This window comes from Vanacampus margaritifer, chromosome 2 (assembly GCF_051991255.1).
Source record: "Vanacampus margaritifer isolate UIUO_Vmar chromosome 2, RoL_Vmar_1.0, whole genome shotgun sequence".
NCBI classification, from domain to species: domain Eukaryota; kingdom Metazoa; phylum Chordata; class Actinopteri; order Syngnathiformes; family Syngnathidae; genus Vanacampus; species Vanacampus margaritifer.
In genome coordinates, this window is record NC_135433.1 from 9830224 (window position 1) to 9841327 (window position 11104).

General features: G+C 40.6%; 1 protein-coding gene across 1 annotated transcript; it reads left to right on the forward strand.

The window, feature by feature from the left end:
- Positions 1-211: 211 nt before the first annotated feature.
- cdr2l (cerebellar degeneration-related protein 2-like) lies at positions 212-11099 on the forward strand. The gene is made up of 5 exons (XM_077557239.1): positions 212-592; positions 2870-2982; positions 6073-6221; positions 6516-6680; positions 8843-11099. The coding sequence occupies exons 1-5, from the start codon at positions 514-516 to the stop codon at positions 9711-9713; spliced, it is 1377 nt and encodes a 458-aa protein (XP_077413365.1). The 5' UTR covers positions 212-513; the 3' UTR covers positions 9714-11099.
- The last annotated feature ends 5 nt before the right edge of the window (positions 11100-11104 follow it).

The following is an 11104-nucleotide window of genomic DNA, read 5'->3' on the forward strand; positions in this document are numbered from 1 at the left end:
CTCTTAACTGGATTTAAAGAATAGCAAATATATATACTATATGCTCAATTGGCTTCCGTGAGGGGGTTCAAATAAAGCAAGAAAATAATCAACAAAAAAAACAGGAATTTTCTATCTTTGAATTACTGATAATGATAGAATTTTTGGTATGAATGTGTTAATATAATGACCTTTCCTACACGTAGGCCTCCGCGTCTCGCATTTCCCGATCTCCCATGAACGCCTCAGCTGCACAGCAGAGCGGGCGTGCATGTTGATGCTCATCAAAGCCGGATGGTACCAACACATAAGAAGCACCTCTGTTCTATCGAACCTCACCGCGGCCCGCTGAAGTGAACTCGTTGACCAGCCTTCCTCCATCTTAGCGCCACTCCTTATTTGTTTCAAAGGCTTTCGCGCCCTCGGATAGGGTTAACGTCACCACGTTTTGGGGTCTTGTTCTTGTCACTTCCGGGGGAGCCGCGGGGCGAATTAGCTTCAGCCGATCACCGGCGAGCAAGTTGGGCGGCCTCTATGCTCCGTGCGAGCAGGATGGAGGAGTTTGTCACGGAGGAAGAAGAGCCATGGTACGACCAGCGAGACTTGGAGCAAGGTGAGGCTTTAGCTGGGTGGTTATCGATTCACGACTGGGGGTGGAAATTGATGAAATTGGATGCGAGTGTGTGAAGCTGTCTTCTCTTCCTTTGCTGCCAATTATTTTCCTCTTGTCAGTGCACCCCCCCCGCCCCAAAACAGCCAACCTGTTTCTCCATTATCATCCTTGTCGGTGTAAGTGGTGTTTATGAGGCCAACAAGCAGACTAGTTACTGCGTTTTGATGTCTTTAAAAAAACGCAAATTAAAAGAGTATTATTGCAAGCAAAATGTGAGTTTAATTAATCCATGTATGCCTTTCATTGGATTTGCTGAGTGCTGGCCTCAGCATCACCCCGGCTCCTGATTACCTGCTGACCCAGAGAGCCAAAGCAGCTTTATGGCTCATCATTGCACACCAGGAACATCTCACTTCAGTATTTTTCTGCACCAAAGTCTGAGATCATTAAGCCCCCTCCTTTGCTTGATCTGATTAGGCAGCCCCAGACCAGTCCAGACCAGAGCTGTAGCTCGTACAACCTTCATTCTGTAGTCGTGCGTAAATTTGCCCCAGGACCGCTACTGTTATGTAACGTTTTCTGCTATCTGGTGACCTATGAGGTCATTTTGATCAAACTTGCGCATGCTGAACAAGGAAATGTCAAGTCAAGTCAATTGTATTTGTATAGCACGTGATAAGTCGTTTTTCCTCCCTTCCCTCCCCAAGTCATTTTTGTTCGTCAGGGTGTGTTTGCAGTTCAAAGCCTGTCCTTGCTGATATGCACTGCTTCCACTAGCAACGTAGCTGCGACCAGATGCTAGTTTAAAAAAGCAGATGTCGTGTTGCCAAATTAGAGATTTGATCATAAAAAAAAAAAGCAACTATAGTGACTTGAAATCCCGCTAAATACAGACTATATGAAGGTATCTTGACATTGTTTTGCATATGACAATAGAAGAGCTCAGGAAGAAGTTGCCTCGATCCTACTTTTGCGGATTACCATGACCTAGATGACTCAGAATCTACACAGATATAAAGAAAATCACTATTATACCAAGTAGGGGTGTTAGAAAAAATTGATTCTGCAATATATCGCGATATTGCAAAGCGCAATTCTCGATAAATACATTTTCATACAAATCTTACAGTGTACATGTACAAGTTTACTGATTTAGTATTTTCTAAATTTGAGTAAAAAAAAATCGCAATCAATTCATAGATTCGTATCAGGATTAATCGGTATCAAATTGAATCGTGATACGAATCGAATCGCCAGGTACTAGGCAATTCACACCCCTAATACCAAGCATGTTTGTGTTTTTTTTTTTATTGATATTGAGAAGCTAAATTCAAAATGACATTACTATTAGGCTAATTATACTTTTAGGCTAACAATATGGCAGCTTGACAAATGGATGGGCCTTCACAGTAAAACAGCAAATCAAGTGTGCATCATCATCATCATAGGCAGGAATCTGTACTGAAAAACAAGAAAATGTCGTAGCTAGTAGTCGTCGAGCTGTGTGCAACCTAGCGTTGAAAATAACAAGTACATCACAGTGATGGTGAGTCGTCTTGCTCGGCTCGTATTTTCACAGCAGCGCGCGCAGCAGCCGTAAGAAATAGAGCTGATGAGAGGAGGCTCCATATCTCACAAGCTCATTAGCGCTTTAGCCACTCGGGCTTTCAGCTGTTTACTGTTAATGTGCTCATCATATTTTACAACCTCATATGATTTGCGCTCATGTTCGCTAATGTAGCAAGTTAGCAACTACGCTCACACTTTCTCGCCTACATCTCCTGGTTGTGAAGCTCTTTTCACACTTATTCTTTTCATATTAAGGCCTTTCTGTATACCAAATTCGAAAAACATGTAAATGTGACCATGATTGGTTGTTTCTATGTGCCATGTGATTGTGTGTGTCCGTCTCACTCTAAATCAGCTGGGATAGTCTCCAGCTCATCTCTCAGGATAAGCAGTAGAAAAACGGTTGGATCGTTTCTGGTTCAGCAAGTGTCTTGATGACAATTGAATTACAATTGAGCCTGCTTCTATTATCCATCTTGACTGGTAAATCCAGAGTGACCTCGCTTCCACGTTCAATGTCGTGGCTCCACCCCCCCCCCCCCCCCCAGTCCCCCAGCCCGCTGCATTTGATAAGCTGTCCAAACGACAGCGGAAAGCCTCATTTGCACTTCGTTGCTTTGTGTATTTATTTAGTTTGTAAATGCGTTCTCCCGGATCCGTCATTTCCCCGCTGTTTACCTTTTGTCCCGCTTCCTCGCCTCCCAACAGACTTACACCTGGCAGCGGAGCTCGGCAAAACCCTGCTGGAGCGGAATAAGGAGTTGGAAGATTCCCTTCAGCAGATGTACATCAACAATGAAGAGCAAGGGCACGAGATAGAGGTACACAAGTTACAGTACATCATTTTCACCATAGAGGAGGCACCTGTAGTTCTGGTAGAGATGAGGCCAAACGGTTGAAAGTGATGTTATCAAAAGCTAATCAGTAGTGATAGACAAATGAAGCTTCATGAAACACTTGTGATACTGTTTGACTCCTCTAGATGGCACGCTCGGTTTATATGGGCCAGCTAGCTAGCTAGCGAAACGGCTAACCAGGCAGACAGATGGACAAATGAGGCTTCATGAAGCACCTGTGATGTTTTTTTGACTCCCCTAGATGGCACTCTTGGTTTAAAAGCTAACCTCAAGTAAGATGTTTTGTTGAATGTTTCCATCAAAAATTGATGTTTAAAAATCGATTTGGCCGCATATTGAATCGATACGAAAATTGTGCACGGTAATATCGCGATATATTGCAAGATGGCCGCCCTGTCGCTTCAACACGTGTATGAGCTATCGGCTATCCAGTCATATATACAGATCAGTGGGGGTCCATTTTGCCACTTGCTGTCGAGTGAAGATGACATCAATGTTGCTCAGGCAACAACCAATCAGAGCTCACCTGTTTTCTGAAGCTGCGTTGTGATTGGTTGTTGCCTGAGCCTGAGCAACTACGATGTGATTTTCACTCGACGGCAAGTGGCAAAATGGCCGCCTTCTCGTACTGATAAAACTGCTGGATTTTGCTGCTTAACTCCACAAAAGTAATATTAATCAGAATTTCATGTTTGGACTAGTTGAGGTCACATAGAATATATTACAGTCAATTTTTTTTTTTTGGGGGGGGGGGGGGGTTGACTTCCTCTAATAGAAATGAACATGCTTTTGATTTGTGGTTCAATAGCTTATTCATTTTTTTGACTCGTTCACTTCCAGCCATTTTCACTGAAGCAATCCCCTTCGCTCCTGGCTGTTTTACTGGATTTTGACTGATTTTACAAGGCCCACAGAATATTGTGTTCTATTGCTATAAAAACATGGAACCTACCAAAAGAAAGATTAGTCTCTTCTTTCATCAGGAAAAAAAAAAATCTATCTGTTTCTGTTTTGCACCAATTAGCATTAGAATATACGGTACATGCCAAAAGTTTGGACACACCTTCTCATTCAATACATTTGCTTTATTTTCATGACTATGTACATTGTAGATCCTCTCTGAAAGCATCAAAAACTATGACAACTAACAAACACATTTGGAGTTTAGTATTTAACAAAAAAAGATGAAAATACTCAAATAAATGCATAAATAAATAGCCACCCTTTTCTCTGATTATTTTTTTGCACATTCTTGGCATTCTCTGGGTTTTCCAACAGTTTTTAAGGAGTTCCCAGAGGTAAGAATGACAAAAGTATGAACTGTAACCGGAGCAAAGGATGGCTATTGTTAAGAATTTATAATATAAAGCATGTTTTCAGTTATTTCACCTTTTTCTGTGTTAAAGTTTTGATGCTTTCAGTGAGAATATACAAAGTAACCAGTCATGAGAATAAAGCAAATGCATTAAATAAGAAAGTGTGTTAAAACTTTCGGCCTGTACTATAGCTAAATTTCATCATTATTCACAAATCTGCTTAGAACTGTGGGGGGGAAGAGCTTTTTTATCAACATGGCCCTGGTTGATCTCTTCTACTCTGCTGCCACCCGCTGGCCGTTTTTGTAATAACTACCATTGCTTCAAACGTTTTGTGCAGTTGAGAGGCTGCATCAAAGCCTTCTTCTGTATGCTCTAGCATTAAAAAAAACAAGAACATATAAATACGTCCTTGGGATCATGGTAAAAAGTTTAAAATAGAACATATTTATACGTTTTTGGGAGCAAATGAGTTAACAACGAACAATTTTGCCCATATAGACTGGTCTGTAAGGGGGGCATTCGTGCAAATTGGTCTAAAACTATGAAAGTTGGTACACTGGTACTTTTTAACTCATTCACTGCCATTGACGGCTATAGACATCAAAAATTCATTTTAACCATTTATATTCGTTCTATCATTTTTTCCTACTTTTAACAAAAGTATGCAAACCTAGATTTTTTTTGTATTAGAACAGATATAAAATTTGGGATTAATCGTGAGTTAACTAGTGAAGTCATGCGATTAATTACGTTTAAAAATTGTAATTGTCCGATGCCCCTAATTTGTAATAATTTTTTCTTTCAAAAAAACCATTCGTAAATTATTTTTAAACATTTTATTTTTATCGTGAGTTAACTAGTGAAGTCATGCGATGAATTATGTTGTTGTAATGGCCAGATGCCCCAAATTTTTAATAATTAAAAAAAAAAAAAAACATTATTAAAAATGTATTTTTTTTTAAAGAAAAGATTATTAAAAATTAGGGGCATCAGACAATTAAAATTTGTAATCGTAATTAATCGCATGACTTAACTAGTTAACTCACAATTAATCACAGATTTTATATCTGTTCTAGATGTACAAAAAAATCTAGGTTTTTATATTCTTGTTAACAAAAATGGAAGAAAAAAAAGTTTAACTAATAAAAATAGTTAAAATGATTTTTTGACGTCTATAGCTGTCAATGGCAGTGAATGAGTTAATATGCTCTATTCAAATTTGCCGCGAGCCAAAGCAAAATTTAAATGGTGCCACCATATTGTATGATTCAAAATGGCCACTTCTTGTAAGTCAGGCTTTTGCAGCTATATTGCAAGAATAAGATAACATCCAGTAAACTTGATCCAAATTTATTTTAGTTACTCGACACATCGTTTTACAATTTTTATTTTTTATGTTTTGACTCTCGGCCGAATTCGGCTACTCTTGTCCACACCACTGTAAACCAGATACCAGATTCAGATTCCTTGGTGCCAAAACCCCTAAAAAGTGGTTTTAGATGTAATTGTTTCACATTTCTTTGACACACAATTAAAATATCTGTTTTTGATAGGTGGCCATTTTGAATTGTCCAAGATGCCGGCACCATTGAGCATTGGCGTTGGCTCCTGGCAGATTTGGACAGAGCATATGAAAATCTATCGGTGTACCAAACGTCCTACTTTTAGACCAACTTGTGCAATGCCTCCTACAATCCCCCCGTAACAGACCCAACCAATGCATGTATTTTCGTAGTACCTCTCCAAGCAGCTGGAGATGCTTCGGGAGATAAACGAGCAGCACGCGAAGGTTTACGAGCAACTGGACGTGACCGCCAGAGAGTTGGAGATCACCAATGAGAAGCTGGTGCTGGAGAGCAAAGCCTCGCAGCAGAAAATCGACAGGTGAGCGGCTGCTGCCAGCCGGCGTGACCTTTTTTTGCAAATTTCCGTTCATTAAGTTTTGTGACCACGTCTTACTGATAAGCCACCCGAGCCTTCTTGAGAAATCTCGTGTTGAAGGCTACGAAATCGAATCAAGCTTGGAAATAGTTCAGAGGGAACCTTTTGTCCTTTCTAAATCTGCTAGGCGAGTGGTTAACAATAAATCCCTGTAAAGCTGCAAGTATGGTATGCTGAGAAGTCCAAGCCGCCATATTGATGACATAACATGCGCTCGGTGTGCATGTGTGCGCGCAGGTTGACGGGCACCATGGAGACCTTGCAGGGGCAGGTGGACAGTCTGACGGGTCGGGTGGAGGAGCTGCAAACTTTGGAGGATCTGAGGGTCCTCCGCGAGAAGAAGGAGCGCCGCAAGACGGTCCACTCGTTTCCTTGCCTAAAAGAGCTCTGCACTGCGCCAAGGTTACACTAAACACGGGTTCTGCCTTTTTACAGTGTACCCATCCCTCTATGTTTACAGTAAACAAATCACATTTTGTCTAAAACTTATCTTCAAAAATGAACCTGTTCATTTCTTTTGGCGTATAAAGCAGGATTAAAGACAATATCACATTCTATCTTGAGCAATAAATAGGCTGGACTTGAAATACTTCCTGTTTTCACTAGTCTTCTTTTTGACAGTGTCAACCATAATAATGTGCCACCATCTAGTGGCCAACAGTGGAACTACACCCTAAATAAACGCCCGGCAGAGCAAAATAGGGATATATACGACGGCGTTTTAGGGCCACGTATAAATATTTTTCTTTTACAGAGGGTGTAATATTCTGAAAAGAAAAAAACTCACAAATTTACGTGAAATGAACTCTCAAATTTGTGACATTATTAAGTGACACATTTGCGAGGACTACACGTAGCAAAGCGATAGTCTGGACGAGGTGCTGGCTTTTGTCCACCAGGAGTTAACGTGAGGATTCGTTGGTGATTAATGGAACACTTTTTGTAAGATGAAAATGCAGGTTGGAGACGCAATTCTTCTTAAACTTTACTTGTCGTACACGGACGGCAGCGAGAGCGACAACACTTCCCGTAAGTGAATGACTGAACAGCAGATCAACAATTGACACATCAACTTAGCTACTTGTACAAAAAAAAAAAAGAAAGATGTATGAATGTCTAAATAGTCATTCTGGAAACATAAATGTACAAGTAAATGTGTATTTTAACAAATTAACTTAAATGCTTGATCCTCTGGGTGTGAACCTTCGCAAAGCGAGTCGTCTTTATCATTGGGCAGTACCCAACGCTTCAAAGTGTGAATGCTAAATATGATATGGTTAATCTCTGCTAAAGTAATTACTATCTCTTTATTTGAAAACCTGACCAAAAAGTATTGGCACAAACATCCAAGTGCGCTACGCGTATTTCTCGCAAATTTGCCACTTTATAAAGTCACAAAGCTCCGAGTTAATGTCTTGTAAATTTTGTGAGGTTTTTTTCCCACAAATTTGCCACTTTATAATGTGGCAAATTTGCAAGTTTATTTGCCATAAATTTGTTTTGTTTTTCTCGCAAATTTGCCACTTTATGTCACAAATTTGTGAGTTTATTCGTCATTAGTTTGTGAGTTTTTCTTGCAAATTGCCACTTTATGCTACAAATTTTTGAATTTATTTGTCATAAATTTGTTTTGTTTTTCTCGCATATTTGTGACTTTGTCACAAATGTGCAAGTTTATTTCTCACAAATTTGCCACTTTATATTGTGGCAAATTTGCGAGTTAATCCGTCAAAGTTTTTAGGTTTTTCTTGCAAATTGCCACTTTATAATGGCACAAATTTGCGAGTTTATTTCTCGTGATTTTTTGTGATTTTTTTTTTCTTGCGAATTTGCCATATTATGTCACAAAGCTGTGAGTTTATTTCTCATAAATTTGTTATTTTTCTTGCAAATTTGACATTTTATAATGTCACAAATGTGCGATTTTATTTTTCTCATAAAAAATTTATGAGTTTCTCACAAATCTGCCACTTTGTCACGAGTTTGCAAGTTTATTTATGTATTTATGTAAATTTGTGAGGTTTTTCTCTCTCAAATTTGCCACATTATGTCACAAACCTGTGAGAAATTTGTGAGTTTATCTCTTGTCATTTCGCGAGTTTAAAATTTTCACAAATTTGCCACTTTATAATATCACTAAATTTGCGGGTTTATTTGTCATAAATTTGTGAGTTTATTTCTTGTAAATTTGAGGGGGGGGGGGTGTTCCTGGCAAATTTGCGAGTTTATGTGTCAGAAATATGTGAGTTTTTCTCGCAAATTTATTTCTCGTAAATTTGTGACGTTTTTTTTCTCGCAAATTTTCTATTTTATAATGTCGCAAATATATTTCATATGACATATATTAGTTTTTTTTTCTGAATATAAAAAAAATCAAAATGTATACATAGCCATAATACCCAAAACAGCGCGACCGTGAACCCGGAACCTGAGATAGAAGCGAGTTTACATGATTAAAATTTCAATGTACAAATATTAGTAAATGTTCCCCACAGCCCACCAGTGAAAATGACAATGTCTGTTTTGCTCTCCTGCATAAATGTGTCAATTTCTCGTTTTTGAAGGTATGAGGATGGTTTCCTGTTGGCCAACCCGGGCAGCGTGGACCTCGTCGAGAGGCAGCCGGCGGAGGAGGAGAACGAGCGCCTGAGGGAAATCGTGACGTCGCTGCGTTCGGCCATGGCCGCCGAGCGCTCCAAGAGGGAGGGCGCCGAGCGGGAGTGCGCCGCCGTGCTGCAGGAGTTCGACCGCCTGGAGCAGCGTCTGCTCGGAGCCGAGGGCTGCCAGCTGCGAGTTCGCGAGCTGGAGGCGGAGCTCCAAGAGATGCAGCTGCTGAGGAAGTCCAGGGCGTGTCTGATGGAGGACGGCATCGAGACGTTGCTCGGCAACGGCCCCGAGACGGACACGCCGGATGAACCCGCCGTCGTGGACGCTGGAGGCGAAGTGGGCAAAGGCGAGCCGGGAGGCCCCGTGAGGAAGAGCTGCAGCGACACGGCGCTGAACGTCGTCACGGTCCGCGACCCCCCCGGGAGGCGCCAGTCGGGGCGCAAACGAGGCATGTCTATCCTGAGCGAGGTAGACGAGCAGTACCACGCCCTGCTGGAGAAGTACGAGGAGCTGCTGGGGAAGTGCCGGCGCGACGAGGAGAGCCTGTGCCACGCCGAGGTGCAGACATCGCGCCCCGTCTCCAGGGACCCCTCCTTGAAGGAGTACAGCGTGGCCTGCACGGGGGCGGCCGGCTCCCCGCCCACTCCCCCCCACACCCCGTCCACGCCGGAAGCCTTGGAGGGCATCAGCAGGCAGGTGGAGCAAGTGGACAAACGTCTGAGTCAGAACACGCCCGAGTACAAAGCGCTCTTCAAGGAGATCTTCTCCCGCTTGCAGAAGACCAAAAGCGACGTGAGCGCTACCAAGGGCAGAAAAAGTGGGAAATGAGCGCCTTTGTGCAGCTCCAGCTCTACAGAACATGGATGGATTGTTATTTCTAAAATGTTAGATTTTTTTTTTCTTCCCTCTTGCTTCTAATAAGTGATTGCCTCATGGATGTTTATCAGAGCTCTGAAGGTTTGTCATTCAACTAATTTGTGTGACATGAAGCAAATGAAACAAAGCAGATTATGTGGATATAGTAAATATAATTAAATAACTGACTTGTGCAAAACAAAAAAAGTTTTGTATAGTTTTCTGTCCTGGTTGAGATTTATGAATGCACTCATGACTTCATGCCTCAAGCTACCACCGAATGTGGCATTTAAAGCAGGGTTTCCCCAACCGTTGTGGAGCCAAGGTACATGTTTTACATTAAAATGTGTCTTAAAAGTAAAATATAAAATATTGTGACATAAAACCAAGCAAATGTCACAAAATGCATATACAGTAAAGCCTGTCTCACAAATTGACTTAGTGTGAAATTTTAGCGCTACAATTATTTTTTTATAATATTGAGTATTTTGTTGATTAATTTATTGATTTAAAAAAACAAGTGTTCATTCCTATACTAACAAAAAAAAACAGGACTTCTAATTGACGGTATACAAACATTAAGTTACTGGTTTGGTCTTCAGCATCGGAATATTTACTGTTGAGAGGCAAATATTTACTAGTTGTCGATCATTAGTTGTTGTTGCTTGAGTGAAATTATTTTGTCTGTATGGTGACAAAGTGTTTAAAAGGATAATTAACTAATTTAGTCATTGTCAGCAGTAAGAAGATATTTTGTCTTTAACATTTGTTATGTATATCATTAATACCCTTAAAACCTCATTTTGACACCCGCTGTCGACTGAAGATGACATCACGGGTGCAGGAAATGGTAATGACCAATCATGGCTCAGTTTGCTGACCAAACCCAGAAAACAGGTGAGCCGTGATTGGTCGTTACCTATTTCCTCAGAACAAGTGATGTCATCTTCATTCGACAGCAAATGGAAAAATGTGTTTTAAAGGTATTTATTGTACATGTAAAATAATGACGTAATTAAATTAATTCTGGACATACTAACTTTTTAGTGCTGAAAGGAGTTAAGTGTCTCATTAATGCAGATTAATTGTACCTTCTGCCATCTAGTGGAGGAGCATTTAATTGTTGTGCCTGTCACAAGGTTGAGAAACACTGCTGTCATTCAACATGTAGAATTCTCTTGAATTGGTGGATTTAAATAAGCTTTTAATCTGCCTTGTCCCCGAAATGTGTTTGTTGAACAACACCAACCTTTCCCCTCACAACTGCCAAATTGTACAGTGCGTGCGTTTCAAAGTGAACTAATGTTTTTGCTCTATAACATGTCAATTCTGTGTTAATTAAAAACAAGATCATTTTTGCATGT